We start from the raw sequence: 19,581 nt of genomic DNA, 5'->3' as shown, positions 1-19,581 counted from the left end.
AAAACAAGGGTTCCCCCCTCTCAAGGTTGCCACAGGGTGCTGCTGTCTTGGGAACACTTACCCAGAAGGTATCATAAGCTTCACTGAACACAGCAGAACTTAACTTCCAAGGAAATGTGCATAGGAGGATGGCGCTGTTTGTCAGCTGATTGTGGATTTTGCCTGATGAATTTGGGTGGAAGCAATAATTCTCAGGAACAAAGCATACTTTGTCTTTAGCTTATGGTTTATTTTCCCCCTGGGGGCTGGAGGATAAGAGCAGGCCCTCAGCTTGGCTGTACTTGTCCTAAGAGGCGACTAAACAGCCACCGGGTAGATGGGACTCATTAGCCTGGGAAGGCGGCTCATCCGAGAGAAGGAAAACTCTGATCCCAAACCTCCACTGCCTTGTGGCTACATCCAGTTATGGAAAAGGCTTCAGGAGTCAACCTCGGGGCAAAATCCGGAGCCCCTGAGGCAGTTCATGGCTGAACACAGTCACGTTCTGGCAACTCCTGCGACACCGCTGGAACCAACTGCATTTGCCTTTCCATTGGACCATTTCAGCGACGTGGAGAGGGGGGATTTGCTGCATGGGAAACAGTCTATCCTCCATATCTACTTTACCATTTCATGTTCCCCCCTCAGGCGTCTCTTTTCTAGGCTGAAGAGGCCCAAACGCCATAGCCTTTCCTCATAAGGAAGGTGCCCCAGCCCCGTAATCATCTTAGTTGCTCTCCTTTGTACCTTTTCCATTTCCACTATTTCCTTTTTAAGATGTGGCGACCAGGACACAATACTCCAGGTGTGGCCTTACCATCAATTTGTACAACATCACTATAATATTAGCTGTTCTCAATACCTTTTCTAATGATCCCAAGCATTGGCCTTCTTCACTGCTGCCACACATGGGGTCGACACTTTCATCGACATGTCCAGCGCCACCCCAAGATCTCTCTCCTGATCTGTCACAGACAGCTGGCGGTGCTGAATTTATGGAATGCCACATGAACATTCAGTTAGTTTCTACCTTAGAGTCCTTTAGGGTTTGTAAAACCTGCCCTTTTCAGTTGGTTTTCAGTTGGCAGTGATGTCTGCTGTGGTGATAAGAATACGTAGTCTGGTTTTTCAATGGTTGATTTTGGCATTGTTGACGTTACTTTTAATTTTATTGCTTTTATAGTAAATATGACCCCTTCACCCAAATGGGAAGCCCCTGGATGTATAGTATGGAGCTGACTGATCTTAGTGATAGAAGGTAACACAGAATGAAGGGTAATATGCCATTAGGGCAAATGCTTAATAGGGCAAATGCTTAAAAGCTTAATAGGTTAAAAGCCACCCCATTTTCATTTAGGGAAAAGGCTTGAAAAAAGAACACTGGCAAGCTCTGCTGACTTGGCAAGCTCTGTTAAATGTCAAGGTTGCTCAAGGCGTCTAGCTACTAGCAAGAGATAAAAACTTGTGAGGAACAATACATATTTTGAAAGAAGAGAGGATGGGAGCAGATAGGAGGAAACTCCTGCTTTTGAGGCTCCCTACTTGAATGGCAAAACAGATAACAATGAGCAGAAGAATGCCCATCTTAGCAAAGGCTGTTTGCAGTTTTAAAATTATTCTTTCATGCTTTTTAAAGCAAAGGACAGTGTTATTGTCTTAGCTAAGAAGCCTTACATTAAAACACTGGAAGAATTATTTCAGAACACAGGAGTGCCAAAGATATCACCATGTCTGTCTGTCAGTTATTCTTCCAAAGCTTCAAAATTAGTCTTTGTCCTTAAAGTGTAACCAACATATATATATAGAAATATGGTAGCTATCAAAGTAAATTTTAACTGTCTGATTTTATTAAAGGGTTGATTAAAGCATAGAAACACATAAGAATAATGAAAACTATGTCCAGCAAAATCATAGTTAGCCTCACATAGAAACCTGCATAGAAAGCTGTTTTCCTAGCTGAGGCCTCAAAGTCTTGCATTGATACATTTTGGAATTTGGAAAAGTTGCATCTCAAAGATAAAACTGCTTCTTGGCAGAAGCATGTGGCCAGCCAGGATGGGAAAACACACAGATTTGCAACATTGTAGTAAGGGAAAGTTTTAGTTGGCATGCTGAAATAGGGTTTTTAGCTAGACACCTGCAGATACAAGTTTAGAAACGAATACAATTATACTAGATAAGCGAAACCTTCATGAGAAAGCCTCTGTTAAGGTGCAATTGATATGAAGAACATGTAATGTGTTTAAAAGTAAATGAGAAATGGATTTCTCATTTAAAAGAAATCCTTTACACAATGATCCTGAGAGGCTACCATGAGAGCAGCAAGAAAGGCAGAATCTTGTTCCCCAAGACCCCATAAAAGGAAGGGCTGGATTGAGAGAATCATGTTTCAGCTTTTGCAGAAATACCTGTACATTGCCTGTCATGCTCCTCTGGACTTTGGAAGCAAACAAGGGAACTTCTACTAGGTGTTGAGGTAGGGAAAACTCTCTAGGTAGCCTGCATTAGGATTTTGTATCGTTTACCGTCAATGTTGGGAACCAATTCTGGAATTTAGACAAAAAGGCTTGTTTTTATATAATTTCATGTACCTTCTTTTGAATATTTGAACCTTGTCTGATTTATCTTTTTAGACTTCTTAATAAACTTTTATTCTTTTTTGAAATTTCTTTAGTGTGTTTCATTCAGACCAGAGTCAACTTATTACTGTCCCTCACTCTTGGCTAGCACACTGAATCTATAGGTACAGAGGAGTTAGGTTTGGCCAGATCATTTGGTTTCCTAGCTGTTTCTACAGCAACTGGCTTCTGTGCCAAGGGTACATACACACTTCAGTACCTTTACTGGCATATTAAAAGTTTACAGAGAATAAATAGCATAATAGAACAGCTTTGGGAATGTTAACTTCAAACTTTGGCCTTAGAGACTACCGCTAAAAATTCCGCCACCAGATTGGTAATAGGAGGGGAATAATCACTGAGAAGAATTGGGAAAGGATCAACAAGGGAAACAGGAAGAGAAGAAAGAAAAGAATCAAGTAAGTGGGACCTGAGGTTGTGATGAGCAGTGCACCGAAGAAGGATATGATCCAGAGTATCTGGTTCAACTGAACAAAATAGACATAATCTATTTGGACGAGGATTTTTAGAGAATCTCCCTTGATGTAATGCTGATGGAAAGATATTCAGTCTCGCCAGCATAAAGGCCCGTCTTTTACTAGGGTTGGTAAGTTGGGTAAAATAGTTCGCAGGACGGCCCAGAGAAGGAGACAAACCAAAAGAGAGAGGCGGGCAGGTCGGATTTAAGCTAGACAGTAAAGTTGTGTATTCTTGCTCCCAAAGTTTAAGTTTAATGAGATGATGCGCTTTTTGAAGGTCCAAATCAGCTAAGAGTTCAGGAGAAAGACCTAAAGAGGATAGTTTGGCATCGATGAGTTTAAACCAGTTGGATGAAAAAGAGTCTTTTAATAGATCTAAGAGAATAGAATTCGAATGGATATTAAGATGGAGTTTAAGCCAAAACTTAAAAGTGGAAGTCCAAGCTACAGTAGTGGGGAGATGAATACCCAATTCCAAAATCATAGTGGACAGCCTAATTAAATTTGGAACTCCAAGAATTCTTCTCAAAAATTTAGCAGTTGCTTTGTCTATCTTCTGATTAGCTGCTTCAATCCAAACAGCTACTCCATAAAGTAATTGAGGAAAAACTTGAATTTGGAGAGCATGAATGGCAGCAGGGCCAAGGGTACATAGGTTTTAATAGGTAATTTGGCTGATTATGAACAGGAAAAAGAAGGCCCTCACCCCTTTTTTATTGTCCCTTCCTGATGAGACAACAAGTACCTTTCTGGGACTGTTTGTGTCAGATGCTGTGTCTGTCAGTCACTCCAGAAGGAACCCAAAGATGCAAGGGAAACTCAGGTGCACAGCCTGAGTTTCCTTCTCCAACCCTTTCCTTCTCCAACCCTGCCCTGTGAAATTTGGCAGCCTCACCAGTTGCTGCAGTTTTATTGGATCAGTTTCATGGTCTGCTTTATTTTACCTTGAGCTGCTCTTGACTGCAGAGGGGCAAAAAAAAAGCAGGGTAGAAAATGTTTTGAAATAAAGATGTAATGGGTATGCTATATTATCAGCTTGGATTAGGATGGCCCCATAATCTCTACCCTGCAGTGCAAACATGGCTTCTAGGAACTCAAGTTTGGCTTTGGTGCTCATTGATGTAATTCTTATGGAGTGGAAGTGGGAGGAATCAGCATAATTTATGCAAGACCTGGCCAAGAAAGCAAGAAGTGAATAGAAACCTGTAAAAGCCCAGAGGAAGAGTATATTGATGGGAAGCACTTTAATTGTGATTAATGTATTCCATGAGGCTTTTTGGAAGAGACCAAGGAAATTGCATCAGAGGCTTTAAAACCTTCAGCATTACAGTGTTTGGCTTGTTGCCATGGCCTTTTGTTTGCTCTATAGTTTCTCTATCACACTGTAGACAACATTTTTCTTCCACTTTATTGAAATAATGTGCAAGGCCCTATTAGAATGCTGGTCAGGAGCTGCTTGTGCTGAGCAAAAGGATTGTGTGGCCATTAAGGAGGTGAGGGCAAGAGTCTATGCTGAAGAGTGAGAATGGTAAGAAAATTCAGGTGGAGTTTGAGATGGACTGTTGGAATTACTGTTGATGGATCACGGCAGCACTTAACATATCCAGCACTCTCAGAATATTTGAATATGTATGCAGAGGAAGCGTCAGCAGCTCACAGCCAGAGTGACTACAGCCACTTTCAACCTTTTTCAGCTCACAGCACACTGATAAGGTACTATTATTGTCAAGGCACACCATCGGTTTTTTGTTGCTGGTAGGGGGCTCACATTCCCCAGTGCTCCTACTAATGAATGACCTTCCTCCAAATTTCCGCAGCACACCAGCAGACCATTTGTGGCACACCAATGTGCCATGGCACAGTAGTCGAAAACGGCAGAGCTAGACTAATAGATTGAACAAAAAGGGAAACTGTATTACATGAGAAGGCAGAGAGGAATTTAATAAAGGTGCTATAAAGTTTGAACCCTGAGTTGTTTTAACGAATCAATGGCATTGCCTTGCTTGGTCCTTGGATTCTGTTAGACCAGGGGTGCCCAAACCCCGGCCCTGGGGCCACATGCGGCCCTCGAGGCTTCTCAATGTGGCCCTCAGGGAGCCCCCAGTCTCCAATGAGCCTCTGGCCCTCCAGAGATTTGTTGGAGCCCGCACTGGCCCGACGCAACTGTTCTCAGCATGAAAGCGACTGTTTGACCTCTTGTGTGAGCTGTGGGATGAGGGCTCCCTCCACTCCTTGCTGTTTCATGTCTGTGATGCAGCAGAGGCAGCAAAGGAAAAGCCGGTCTTGCTTTGTGCAAGGCCTTTTATAGCCCTTGAGCTATTGCGAGACCTTCATTCATTCATTTAAGTTCATCTTTAATATACAGTGGTGCCTCGCATAACGAAATTAATCCGTTCCGCGAGTCCTTTCATTATGCGAGTTTTTCGTTTTGCGAAGCGCGATTTCCCATAGGAATGCATTGACATTTAATTAATGCGTTCCTATGGCCAAGAAAAGTCAGAACAAAGTCAAATTTGGTTTACAAAGTGTTTATTAAGTGCTCTTTAAAGGCATACATACTGTACAGAGGATTTCAAAAACGGGGGGGGGGATGCTGAGTGGGGAGCTTGAAGGCTGTAATCCTGTGCACACTTTCCTGGGAGCAAGCACAATGGGACTTACTTATGAGGAGACACGCACAGGATTGTGCTCTAAGCTGGGGAGGACAGAGCAGCTGCACTCAATTGCTTGCTTTTGCCGTGATCATGGAGGGAACGTGAAGGAAATGGGGCAGTGAGAGGGTGAATGAGCGATGGGGGGGATGCTAAGTGGGGAGTTTGAAGGCTGTAATCCTGTGCACACTTTCCTGGGAGCAAGCACAATGGGACTTACTTACATAAACTGACATGAAGATCCTCCCCTTACTAGGGTGGAAAGGGATCATAAACTGACATGAAGATCCTCCCCTTACTAGGGTGAACGGGATCATAAACTGACATGAAGATCCTCCCCTTACTAGGGTGGACGGGATCATAAACTGACATGAAGATCCCCCCTTAAGAGAAACCAAAGCAAAACAAAAAAAAATTCGTCTTGCGAAGCACGGGTCATAAAAATTCGTTGTGCGAGTTACCAAACTTCGCAAAACGCTTTCGTTCTGCGAGTTTTTCAGTGCGCGAGGCATTCGTTATGCGAGGTACCACTGTATTCATTTATGTAAACTTATGCAAATTTATTCAAATTTTAAATGTAAGTTAATTCTTTTTTTTTTTTCCCCGGCCCCCGACACAGTGTCAGAGAGATGATGTGGCCCTCCAGCCAAAAACTTTGGACACCCCTGTGTTAGACTGACCAGCTATCAAGATTCTCATTGGGAATACCTATTGGTTCCTTCTACCTCCCCCGCCCCCCACGTTAAAAAATGTAATCACAATCCGATTTCACCAGGTAGACAAAGCAACAGCCAGTACCACAGGTGGGATGGGGAGGCAGTCCACCCTGAGTGCACACCGTAAGGAGGTAACAATATGCCTGTCCCTTCAAATACTGGGTAGATCTGGCCTCATCTGTGGGGAATCTCGAAGTGGAAGCTTGGTCTACTTGGCATTCAAATGCGAGGTTGACCTGGCTTCTGCCAGGGGATCTCGAGATCAAGGCCATGCCTACCTGCATCCACTGGCAACAGCCAAACCTAAGCAAAGCATATTAAGATACCAGAACCAATCAAGAGAAAGACTAGTGTTTTATTGTTAAAAAGATATAAAATTATTCACTGTACATTTTTATGTTTAAAAAAATTAAATATGGCTTCTGATATATCATGCATAGCCCACAGACATCCTGGTTGTCCTGAGCCAGTCATATAAATAGATCAGTCATAAGTGCAGCTTGGGAGCCGCATTCCAGTTTTCAGCAAACCCAAAGGCCCAGTCTACACCTGTCTTCTGACATGGAGGTAGCTGGGCCCCTGCAAGCACTACACCATTAAAGGCACACACATGTTTATTAACTACATCAGCTACATAAGAACATAAGAACAGCCCCACTGGATCAGGCCATAGGCCCATCTAGTCCAGTTTCCTGTATCTCACAGCGGCCCACCAAATGCCCCAGAGAGTACACCAGATAACAAGAGACCTCATCCTGGTGCCCTCCCTTGCATCTGGCATTCTGACATAACCCATTTCTAAAATCAGGAAGATGCGCATACACATCATGGCTTGTACCCCGTAATGGATTTTTCCTCCATAAACTTGTCCAATCCCCTTTTAAAGGCGTCCAGGCTAGACGCCATCACCACATCCTGTGGCAAGGAGTTCCACAGACCAACCACACGCTGAGTAAAGAAATATTTTCTTTTGTCTGTTCTAACTCTCCCAACACTCAATTTTAGTGGATGTCCCCTGGTTCTGGTGTTATGTGAGTGTAAAGAGCATCTCCCTATCCACTCTGTCCATCCCCTGCATAATTTTGTATGTCTCAATCATGTCCCCCCTCAGGCGTCTCTTTTTTAGGCTGAAGAGGCCCAAACGCCATAACCTTTCCTCATAAGGAAGGTGCCCCAGCCCCATAATCATCTTAGTCGCTCTCTTTTGCACCTTTTCCTTTTCCACTATGTCTTTTTTGAGATGCGGCGACCAGAACTGGACACAATACTCCAGGTGTGGCCTTACCATAGATTTGTACAACGGCATTATAATATTAGCTGTTTTGTTCTCAATACCCTTCCTAACGATCTCAAGCATAGAATTGGCCTTCTTCACTGCCGCCGCACATTGGGTCGACACTTTCATCGACCTGTCCACCACCACCCCAAGATCTCTCTCCTGATCTGTCACAGACAGCTCAGAACCCATCAGCCTATATCTAAAGTTTTGATTTTTTGCCCCAATGTGCATGACTTTACACTTACTGACAATGAAACAGAGATGAAAGCTACAATGAAACAGAGATTGGTACAGTATTTTCTCCCACATGTCATGATCAACATGGACAAAATATTCTAGTACCTAGCACACAGCATCTTTAATTTCAACACAACTTCTTGTGCCCAGAATTTGAAAGCCTACTAACAGGCTTCTATTTATCACTTCGTTGCTGATTAAATTTATTCCCACTGATATGTGAATGCAACATTAATTGATGTATATCAATTAGGAACAATTTTTGATACATTTTTACTGTTCCAAGACGGAACTTTAAAAAAATTAAGATTTTTTCTACCATGGAATTATAATGATGTTTTAGGGGGCTTTGCACCACTGTATTTTGCACATTCATCCACCACCTCAAAATGAAATTAAAGTTCAAAGTTTGGCATTTTTTTGTTTTGTGTCTGGGACTAGCCTTCTCGTACTTCACTGTGATAGAAACTTTCAGCAACAGATAAACCTGTAATCGGTTGTAAACGGAATATAATATCACCTTCACGCAACTATGAGAGTTCCCCAGACAATCATTATTAAGCATGTCTCTGCTCTTTCCCTTTGTGTTCCTATCAGCCTCCAGCTAATCCACAGCTCATTTACTACTGATAGCTGATAAGCAGAGGTTCTATGAAACGTCAGCCTTTTTTTTTTAAATCAATTTTTGTATCCATCTCAGGTAATTAAAGGTGATTCAAAGGTCAATGAACTCTGGCATTCACTCAAATATTAGAGATTAGCTAACTGAGTAAATTAAAAGTTTTCTTTTACCGAAGCTTTCTTTGGATGCTGTAGTTATTCCAGGGCTGGGCAGTGCCATACTTAGGGAGGCATTGATCCACACCCCATCAAGCTGGTCAATGAGTCTCTGACACAACTCTGGTACTGCTGAGGAGCTTATGGTACCTCCGGCAGAACTGTATGCTGAGGGATGCTGTAATTATTCTACTGAGAGGTCAATCTGAGAAAACTGGGGACCCCTTCTCCAGCAAGGTTCAGATCATTGAACTTCTCCTCTCTAGCAATGTTATCTAGGCTCGTTCCCTGACAAAGTTCTGAAAAAGTTACAGAATGAAACATTGGACCTTTTTAACAACATGGATTTTAATTCTTTGACACAACCATGGTCTTCCCACCCAGATATGTTAAATGGTTGGATTATTGCTGGCCCTGAAAACCTAGACAAATACAATTTGTCTACAACCTAGACAAATAGAATGAGATTGATTCTTGGCTGCACCTCTCAAGTAACATCACCGTATGAAATACTGTGTACAGTGTTTAGACCGCCATTTCTGTAAAATATAAAATTGCTTCAAAAGATCTAACATAATATGAAAGGTTAAAAATAAGTATGTATTCAGCAGTCCTGCTGCCTGGGTCCAGTACTGCTGACCTAGAAGGTACCAGGGTTATTACAACTAGCCCCCTCTACAAGTCCCAAAATATATCACACAATAGAAAATTCATTCTCTGAGCCTTTCCAGCAAAGATTCAATCCATTTTGCTAACTGGAGCACAGGAGGTAAATGTCCATCTGTTGCACAATCTGGAATGAGGCTTCTAGTTCTTTCCACTCCTGGTCACAGAGCATGCTGTCTTGTGAGAATACTGTACATTGAGGCAGCACCAACAGGTACAAATCAATTCCAGGAGAAGACAGGCAGTGCAGAAACAGGAAAAGGGAGTTCACTCTCCTTTTCCTTTCAGACCACATTCTAGTAATATGCAGAACTGGCTCCAGGATGTAGCTGCAGAATTTAACACCAGGTCTAGCCAGACACACACAATGCTTTCTGCCAGCAGGATCTGGCATTCATCTTAGTTGTGTATCAAATGCTGGATCTAACACAGTTTTCGATCTGCTGAAGACTACAGTTCATCTCTCAGACTGGGTGGATGGTCCATCCCAAAAAAGGAGGACGGCCTCCCATGCACATCACGCTCTCGTTTCACAAAAGCAGTAAAGGAAGAGACACAGTTTCCAATGAAATGGTCAGACTGGCCAAGGATGTACAAATCTATCTGGGCTACTTCAGGCTGCAAATAGACCACTTTTATCTGAAAAGAGAAAGCAGTAATTTGAAGTCATGGAGCAGAAATGACAACACACATAATATTCAGGTGTGAAGTTGACCTACCCACCTCAACCACCATCTGAACCTGGTCCAACAGGTTTCACCATTATCTTAGTTTCTTAAAGTTCCTACTTTCTCTTTCAAACCTCATCTAAGTTGGAGGAATGTGATAATGTAGCTCTTCTTGTTGACTCGGCGTCATTGACAGTCACATCTTCTAACCTTAAGACTTCTGAATTAGGACACTATCTCTGCATTCTAATGCAGCTGTACTGTGTACTCTGACCAAAGGATCTCAAGGAGGAAAGGGAAAGCATGCATCACCAGCAGATTTCTCAGTCAGACTTTCTATACAGGGCTAGTAATTATCTCATCTGGCAAACCACTGCAAATGCTCAACACAGGTACCATATCCTGCAAGAACTGCTCACTGGGTGGACTGCCCACACTCTATGCTACTGACAGATAGTGGCAGTGGCTGGCATCTCCATGTGCCGCAGACTATGACTCAAGTATCAGCACTGAACAACAGTGCCTTGTCTGGAACTTCTGAGTGACACGGAACATCTGTAAGCATAGCAATCCTTCTCCTTTCCCCTCCCCAGGCACATTCAAGACAGATGTATGTGAGTGCAGAAGAAGTTCAGTTAACCTCCTCTTCAGCTATCTGCTTGCGTCAATGTTTTAGAGGCCTAGACACCAGCACTGTTCCCTGTAATTTTATTTGGTCAGACTGATCACAGGCAAGGGGTATGAACTGTCACTGCTGCTGCTCACATTTGCCATAATTTTATTCAGAGCAATATGGATACTTCTTTTAAAGACATTGACTGACCAAACTAAAACGCACACGTGTTATTCTGTATAAATGTTTGATGCGGAACAAAATCAGTTGCTAAAAAAAGCTCTGGCTCAAATGAGTTGAAATGATGAGCCTCAGAAAGGCTTTCAAGTTGACTATTTGCTTTACTCAGGGGCCCAATCCAGAATGATCAGTACCGGTCCAGCACTGGCGCTGAGCACTGCAAACGCGCCGTAAAGTACGTTGCGATGCTTACTGCTGCCTCAACATGGGAGCTGACTCAGTGCAAGCCTGTGCTGAGCCAGTGCCGGGTGGAGGAGTGATGACTGCCACTCGGAGCTCCGGGAAAGCGCCAGGCAGTGGACGGGTAAGTTAGGGTGGGGGAACAGAGTGGGGCGGGAGGGAAGTGGGACCAGCAGAGCTCTGCTCTGCCACATCCATAGCCTGCTTCGGGCCTCCTGGCCCAACACAGAGCTGCTTTACTCTGCCCCAGCTAAATAGTTGGCGCAGAGTCAAGTGGCCCCATTGCAGGGCTTCTTATCTTACCCAAGAGAAGGGGACAAATGTCCCCTTCTCCTGGGGGAGACGTTCAGAGTCACTGCCAGCTGCCCAGGATCCATAAGATGCAGCAGTAGCCATTTTGGTGCTGCTGCAGCCCTGGATGCCAGGCAGCTCAGGATTGGGTTGCCCTTCACACAAATAATACAGTAGTATGTGGTCTAAATAAAAATACAACTGTACGAACTTCTCTGTATGTACTATGATGATCTTACAAATAAGGCCATGTTGTTCAATCTAAGCTAACGGTCTCTTAGTTCATATTATATTCAAGGAGTTGAAGCATACTATAAGGAAGGAAATAATCCTTGGATAATTAAGAATTGACCACATTCCTGTTGCTCTCTCTTGGCATGGTAATATGAATACCAGCACAATTTTTATTGAATTCTGCCTACCCCGCACCCCACTGCACAGTCCAGCAACTAAACAGCAAACAAATCACATGCGTAACAAATATGAGAAGCAATGATGCTTCTAAAGTTGTCCCAAACAAAGACTGAAGTACCTTTCCTTTGAAAAGGTCCTGAATTTCTTTGATATAGGGTTCTGAATCGCTGGCAATGTACACGGCTTTAGCATCCACCTTCTTCACCCAGAGCTTGAGGGCTCGCTTGATCTCCTTCAGACCTGGCAAGCACATGTCCATGGTGAGGGGAGCAGCAGTGTTCCGATCATAGCCAACGCACTGTGGTGAAGCCATCAAGTGGGAGCCGGCTGTCCCATCCTTCAACATGTTGCATGCATTTTTCTAACAGGAGATAAAATATTGTGTATATGTGGAGCAACATACCAGTAGTGGAGAAGGAAAGAGCAGGACAGCTGACTAACAGGAAGACATTGCTAATATTTAGCTTCAGGTGTTTTCTCATTTCTGAAGACTTGCTCTGAAGACCTCTGTTTCATTCCTGTGGAGGCAGAAGCCACCAATCAAACTATCACTTTGTTTCTGGCTTCAAGTCAAGGCAGGCCTCTTGATTATTAAAGCTCTAAAGCAGGGGTGTCAAACTCATTTCATACAGTGGGCCAAACAGCATTCATGATGCTGCTGAGGGCCAGAAGTGATGTCATTAAGTAGAAACCGATGTCACTAAGGAGATGAAGATCAGAAAAAAGCAGATTTTTTCTTACTTAGGAACTCATTAGCTGCAAATGACAGAAAATATACAATCTTGATTGTATTAGCAAGCTATGGGAAAGCCCAATTATCACATGGGCCGCCCTTTCAGCGGTGCTGCTTCTGCTGAGGCATCACTTGTGTCACAGCAGCTGAGAGGCGCTCTGCAAAGTGACGCCTCAGCAGAAGCAGTGCTGCTAAAAGGGCAGCCTGCATAAGTGGGCTCTCCCAGTGCCTCAACAGCTTCTCCCTTTCTCACCCTTCTTGGTTTCTTTCTTCCCTTATACTGTTCCTCACCTTCCAAGGCCCCCTTCGGCTTCCCAGAAGTGGTGTTGCTTGGAGAACCCAACTATCAGGCAAGCTGCCCTTTCAGCAGTAACATCTCAGCAAAAGCAGCACTGAGAAATTGCCCTATATGATAGTAGGATTATCCTAGCACCACCCTTTTAGCAGTGCCACTTTTGCGGCTACAGCACTTTGCAGCTCAGTGGATGACAGCAGCTGATGGTGGAGCTGGGAGAGCCCAGTTATAATGAGGATGGATAAAGAGCTTCCGTGGGCTGTATCTGGCCCACAGGCATTGTGTTTTACACCCCTGCTCTAAAGGACTTAGGACTGGAGAATCTGAAAGATGGCCTTTTCTCCATGTGAACCTGCTCATCAGAACCTACCCTCCTCTGGGTGCCCTGTCCTTGGAAATTAGGCAGGTGGCTGACAGAGAGGCAGCCTTCTCAGTGGTGGCACCTAAACTGTGCAACTCCCTCCCCCGGGCATATTTGCTGGTGTCCTCTCTGCTATTACTTAGGCAACAGCTGAGGCCGATCCTCTTCTCTCATGCTTTTAATAGCATCTAATTACATTCTGAAGTTTCTTTTTTATTCTCCTCTTTAAAACTAGGTATTTATTTTGAAGTGTTTGGGAGCAACAGTTATTATTATTTTAACTGTGGACTGCTGTGACACATTGCTAAGAAGGAAGAATTTACATTCCTAAATAAATTAAAAACTAGTTGTAACACTGACCACATGCATTGTACCCTCAGAAACCTGTGCAAGAGCCATACCCAATCTGAGCCCACTCGCAGATGGATTCCCACGTAGGGTCTGACCAGGAAGGAATTAATAGAAGCCTCTCCCTTGTCCACTATCTCATCAGACCATACCATGTACCGATGCAGAGGCCGATACTCCTCCAGTACTGGAAACTGTGCTGGTGCACCCGGAAAGGCCAAAACAGGGTGTTCAGAAGGTGGAAACCTAGAGAGAGAACAAAAGACAAGTCAAAAGTAAGTAGTGCATATTTCTAGCCATTTAGGCAAAAGACAGGGTATACTGGACTCACTGTCTGAGCAAAGCACAGGAGAGAATTCCACAGCATGGGAAGTATAACATCTGTCCAGTACCACAGATGTCCAGCTAGCCATACAGTTAAAAGGAGCAGAGCCAACAGCAGGAACAACTTACACACCAAAATAATAAAAGTTACACCACAGCAGCACAAAACTCAGTGTGATCCACTCAACTTGCAAAACAAGTCTAAAGCGTCACCTGCAAAGCACCTAGAAATGGAGAAGGAACTATCCAGGAAGATGCTCTGCTGCAAGTGCTGGAGCCCTTAGATTGTTACCAGCTTTGTAACTGACCCATTGACAGTCTCCGTAAGATAATGATAGAGATCATGCCCACTGCATAGCCAAATCACTCTTTTTAGAACACCCCCCCCCCCCAAAAAAAAACCTCTTGCATTGAAACGGAACATAATGGACCCAAAGCATTCCAAAGGGATGCTTGTGCAGCTCTCTCTTGTTTTTGGAAAAAAAACTTCATGGAAGGAGAAGCTCTAATATACCCAGGATGCATGTTCCAATGCTGGGCTACTTTTATTCCGAGGAAGTTCTTTCTAAAAGACTTTATCTTAATGTCACTTTATATTAAAAACAAGTTGCTGAAGGAACAAAGGAGAAAAAAACCCAGATCCTCAAACCAAGATGGCCACACTTCTGAACTTGCAATGAAACCATGAAGTGACCCCTCCTACTCCTTCTGATCTTTGGAATACAGTGTTCTAGATTTAGATGGAGCCTGTTTACTGCTTAAATGTTAACGCAGCTTTCACACTTCCAAAAATGGAAATAAAGTTTTCCAGCTCTAAATCCTGCTAGAACATCAGGTTTAATTGTTTATGGCACTACCAACTTCCCTGGACCCTGATCAGGGAAAAAAAGGCTTTTTGAAAAACAAAGGCAAAATTTCACACCTCCCTCAGTCCTAACCAACCTTGTGATGAAACTCAATTTAAGAAATGATCCAACATCCATCCACCCTCAAATGGGTGATGGAAAAAGGCAGAACCCATCGGGGTCCCTGCTAACAAACAGAGGATGTCCTGATTGAGTTACTCCACCTAAAAATCCAGTCGGATTCTATGGTGCAACAACTTATAAAAGATCCTTGGTTTTAGAGTCAAGGTTACCTGTGAAGGAAAGCTCTTTGGGGCAGGAGTCTACACTTGTCCCTGAGTCCTGCCTCCCCTGGGATTGTTGTGGATTAAAAGGCTACTGTCTCCCTTGCATGTTACAGGATTGCTCCACAGCCTCCTTCTGTCACTGAGACCTCTCTTCGGTTCAAGTGGTCGGCCCCTGACCAGTACACCCTTGCCACAAACAGCTTCCCTTCTTCACAGGTAACCTTGATTCCTGACACAGCTTTGTAAAGGACCCAGTGCACGCTCAGTGATTGTCTGTAACTCTTCTTTGTTGGTGTGTGCTGTGGTGCAAGGCCTTTTTTCCTGCTTTTGGACCTTCCTCCAGAGGTCCCAGATCAGCCTCTGGTCTCCTTTACCAAACAAACTCCCTTCACCGACGGAGCAGATTCTCTAGGGCCTGTGACATCAGTCAAGAGAGTTTGTTCATGGGAGGAATCCAGCTTTCCCATTTCATGCAGGTGAAGTGCTTTCCTGGCCTCTTCTTAGGCTCACCCCTTGCCTTGAACTGAACCCTCAGTTCAGGCTGCAGAGGCCCATCCCCAGCTGCAGCCCTTCGCTGTGATCCAAACCATTTGTACCTGCTTCTTTACTCCCTATGATCTCTTTGGGCGTCTCCCCTCTTTTCTCCTTCCCTACACCTCAAAACCATCATATTCTTCCTCTGGCTTCCCTTGGGAAGTCCAACTAATCTGCCTACATATCTTCTCCCACTCCAATTTTCCCCCTCTTTGCTCTGCCTCTTCTCCAATCTAAAGAGCTCCTCTTTTTTCTCTTAACTTTTAAAACAGGATGCTATAAGAAAAGAGATTGAGAACAGTTTTATTATTATTGAGCCAGTTTTTCATTCTAACGTCCCAGTTTGTCTAACTGCACTGAAAAGTACTAGTAATATTATGTGGGCAATATGATCAATCAAGCAGATGATTGTTCAACTAAAATTCTTTACCCTGCTGGGCAAGCTGAGTTTAAGTCAATTGCTTCCCCCCCCATCCTCAATGGAAAAAGCAAACATTTGTCCCTTTGTTCAAGATCCTTTGAAAAGCTGGCCATAAAGCAGTTATCCTGGCGCTTACCCGTGCCCCTCTCCCAATGCTGTCCCCCAAGTGGCACTTGCTACCTTTGGATCCACTGGTCCTTGTAAGAGGCGCTGAAGGAGATGCCTCCAAACAGCTCCGACCTATCGAAATCCATGGCAAACTGATCCCAAAAGGGCCCAAAAGGGTTTCCATCCTGCAAAGGCAAAGACAGCTACTCATTCACTGCAGTAGACACAGGGTGAGGCAGGCCAGAGGAGCAAATGAATGTGTAGGGAAGCAAAAAGTTCCACCTGCTCCCCCGAAACCTGTGTGCTCACCACAGATGTTCTAGGCACAGAGTGTGAAAGATGGGCATAAAACAAGTGCCTGAAATGTATCCGTGTTTTATCGGTGTAAGTGAGCTATCTAAGGGAATGGCAGCACCATTTGAGTTGTGAGTTGACACCAGGCCACAGTTATACCAAGCCGTGCTCTTACCTTCATAGGGCAGGTCCTTTTGTCAGCACTCCTCTGAGCTGCTGCTTCAAAGCAGTAGGCCACTCTCTGGCCAGGAGGCCAATGGATGGGTGCCAACGTCTCTATGAACTCCTCCAAGGTGATGACTCGGTGATACTCCAACAGAGGTGCCAGCTTGAAATATTCTTTGTAGGGAACGTGCAGCTATAATGGAAACAAAACAGAAGTCGAGTCATATTTCCATGCCAATTAACTGAACACACAATCATCCAATAAGAGTTATGAGGAAAGGCTACGGCGTTTGGGCCTCTTCAGCCTGAGGGGGGACATGATTGAGACATACAAAATTATGCAGGGGATGGACAGAGTGGATAGGGAGATGCTCTTTACACTCTCACATAATACCAGAACCAGGGGACATCCACTAAAATTGAGTGTTGGGCAGGTTAGGACAGACAAAAGAAAATATTTCTTTACTCAGCGTGTGGTCGGTCTGTGGAACTCCTTGCCACAGGATGTGGTGCTGGCGTCTAGCCTAGACGCCTTTAAAAGGGGATTGGACAAGTTTCTGGAGGAAAAATCCATTATGGGGTACAAGCCATGAAGTGTATGCGCAACCTCCTGATTTTAGAAATGGGTTATGTCAGAATGCCAGATGCAAGGGAGGGCACCAGGATGAGGTCTCTTGTTATCTGGTGTGTTCCCTGGGGCATTAGGTGGGCCGCTGTGAGATACAGGAAGCTGGACTAGATGGGCCTATGGCCTGATCCAGTGGGGCTGTTCTTATGTTCTTATAAGTTACTCCACACCATCCAAATAAAAACAGACTTCTGACTCAAAAGATAGAAGGTACCATTTTATTTCCTTCCTCCCTCCCTCTCTCAGTTCAAGGAGTTGTATCCTACTTTCCATTTTTGAGGAAAAAAATCTGCAGACATACATCAAAAAACAATTTTTAATTAAGCAGTCATATTTTGCAGAAACCAGTTTCCAACTAGGGTTCAAAGGGGGCCCCACATACAACATATTGCAGTAATCTCATCTCAGTCAATCAGATCTGCAGACCCGACAGGCTCTCAGATCTGTGTGTGGGTCACCAGGTTACAATAATGACCAGTAGTGCTTTTAGATCCGGGATAGGTTCATTAAGGGTTAGAGAGGTTCCAGAGGTAGTACCCAAACACTAGCAGACACACAACTTGTATGTTTAAAGTCCAATAGTTGGACCACCAGTGCAGGAAAGCTGCAAATATCCTTAGCACTCTGAAAGCACACAAATCAAGAACTACTCACATTGGTGTAGGGTGGTCTGTGGTACCGGTACTCAATCCAGGGGGGCACGGCCAAAGTCCGATTCACCATCTTAGCGAACGCCAAGGAGCCAAGAAAATGGTCTGCCTGATTCCCAAATCTCCCTTGAAATAGAACATAAAAGTACAGTTTCTCAGTTGCCAGGTTGGGGCACAACCCAAAACCTCGAGCTACTTCATAATGAAGTTGCCAGGCTGAAAATTCTGCAAACCTTCCTTCCATTTAGTCACTCTCCAAGCTGAAGCATAAGGCAGAAATTCATGAACACTTGGTTCTGAAAGTATTCCCACCTATGGTAAGCTTTCAGAATGCCATTTCCATAGGATCGCATATTTATTTTACGATTAAAGCTAAGAAATAGGAAAGATTCTAAACAAAATAGCAGAAAACTGGTTTCTAAGCAACTAGTCACCTATGGCAAGAATTCTCTCCAGACAAGCAGATTAGGAAACGTTTATATGACACAAATAATGGACAGCCCAATCCTAAACCTGGTGGCGCGCAGGACTCCAGCAGAACTGAAATGGCTACCACTAGCTCCAGCTGCTATACTGTATTACACTATTATGCAGAGCCTATCCAGACCCATTTTTGCTATGCTGTATTACTAATACAGTAATTATTACTCATGCAGTAGAGCGACAGTGGATCTGGATAGGATCTGGAGAGCAGCAATGGAAGCATAATACAGTATTACACTTCCATTCCACCTTTTTTCCATCAGGAAACTCATAGCAAGCAGCTATGCCTCTGGGGTTCCCACGCAGTCTCCCACCCACCCAAGCACGGACCAGACCCAGCCCTACTGCTTTGCCTTTGTTCACTGCCTCCGGTGTGAGTCCAAGTCTACCTGCAGACCTCTACCGGGCCTGTCGGACCAGGCAGCAGAGGCGTGAGCAGAAGCCCCAGTGCTTGGGGCAGTGATGTCACAATGTCACATGACACAGTGACGCCACTTGCGGGTTCTCCCCAGAGGAGGGGCTGGCGGCTTCACGCTCCCTCCCATTCCTTCTCCCAAAAGGGGAGCGTGAAGCCGCCAGCCCCTCCTCCAGGGAGAACCCGCAAGTGGCGTCACCGTGTCATGTGACATTGTGACATCACCATGTCATGCAACCAGCCCTCCTCCAGGGAGAACCCACAAGTGACATCATCATGTCACACTATGATATCACCATGTCATGTGACTGTGACGTCACTGCCCTGGGCATTGTGATGTCACCGCCCTGGGGGCACGAAGCTGAAAGTGCCTCATTGTATGCTGTGCCCCCCCGCCTAGGGCCCACGGCAGGTGCCCCTCAGGCTCCACCCCAGTCACACCTCTGCTGGGGGGCCCACCTGGGGGTCTCAGGTAAGGGGGCTGCAGGGGGAGACCAGGGGGTTCCCAGCAGTGTGACCCCCCCCCCAGCCTGGAGCCCCCCAGCCAGCCAAGGCCCACAGAGGGGCCCACATGGGGGCTCGGGGGGCGGGGAAGGCCTGCCGCTCACCCACCCATGCAGGGGCAGTACAGCAGGTACCCAGCCGCGTCCCAGTCGCCGTCGCTGCCCCCCGCGAGGAGGGGGCCAAGGAGGAGGAGAGGTAACCAAGCAAACCTCACAGGACCCGCCATGCCGAGGAGCCGCGAAGGCCACGCCCCCTCGCCTCGCGGACACGCCCACCGCCGCGGAGGCGCATGCGCACACCCAGGAGGGCGGGTCCGGGTCCGCCGCCATCAGGCTTTCCGAGGGGGACTTCCGGCCTGGGCCGGATGTGGCGCCATGG

General features: G+C 45.1%; 1 protein-coding gene across 1 annotated transcript; it reads right to left on the bottom strand.

Annotated features, from left to right (window-relative positions):
• Positions 1–6,830: 6,830 nt before the first annotated feature.
• On the bottom strand, positions 6,831–19,429 carry POFUT1 (protein O-fucosyltransferase 1). Its single transcript, XM_066624956.1, has 7 exons — positions 19,312–19,429; positions 17,806–17,927; positions 16,534–16,716; positions 16,137–16,249; positions 13,599–13,791; positions 11,927–12,169; positions 6,831–10,041 (listed from the first exon to the last, which is right to left on the bottom strand). The coding sequence occupies exons 1-7, from the start codon at positions 19,427–19,429 to the stop codon at positions 9,853–9,855; spliced, it is 1,161 nt and encodes a 386-aa protein (XP_066481053.1). The 3' UTR covers positions 6,831–9,852.
• Positions 19,430–19,581: the final 152 nt, after the last annotated feature.

Source organism: Tiliqua scincoides, chromosome 4 (assembly GCF_035046505.1).
Source record: "Tiliqua scincoides isolate rTilSci1 chromosome 4, rTilSci1.hap2, whole genome shotgun sequence".
NCBI lineage: Eukaryota > Metazoa > Chordata > Lepidosauria > Squamata > Scincidae > Tiliqua > Tiliqua scincoides.
This window is presented reverse-complemented; position numbering and strand designations above follow the sequence as displayed.

Excerpts from the sequence above, each read along its gene's own strand:
- POFUT1 (XM_066624956.1), bottom strand. The coding sequence starts at position 19,429 with ATGGCGGGTCCTGTGAGGTTTGCTTGGTTACCTCTCCTCCTCCTTGGC. Across the intron at positions 17,928-19,311 it reads GCTGTACTGCCCCTGCATGG|GGAGATTTGGGAATCAGGCA; the intron begins GTGGGTGAGCGG and ends TTCTATTTCAAG. Across the intron at positions 16,717-17,805 it reads ACAGACCACCCTACACCAAT|CTGCACGTTCCCTACAAAGA; the intron begins GTGAGTAGTTCT and ends TTTCCATTATAG.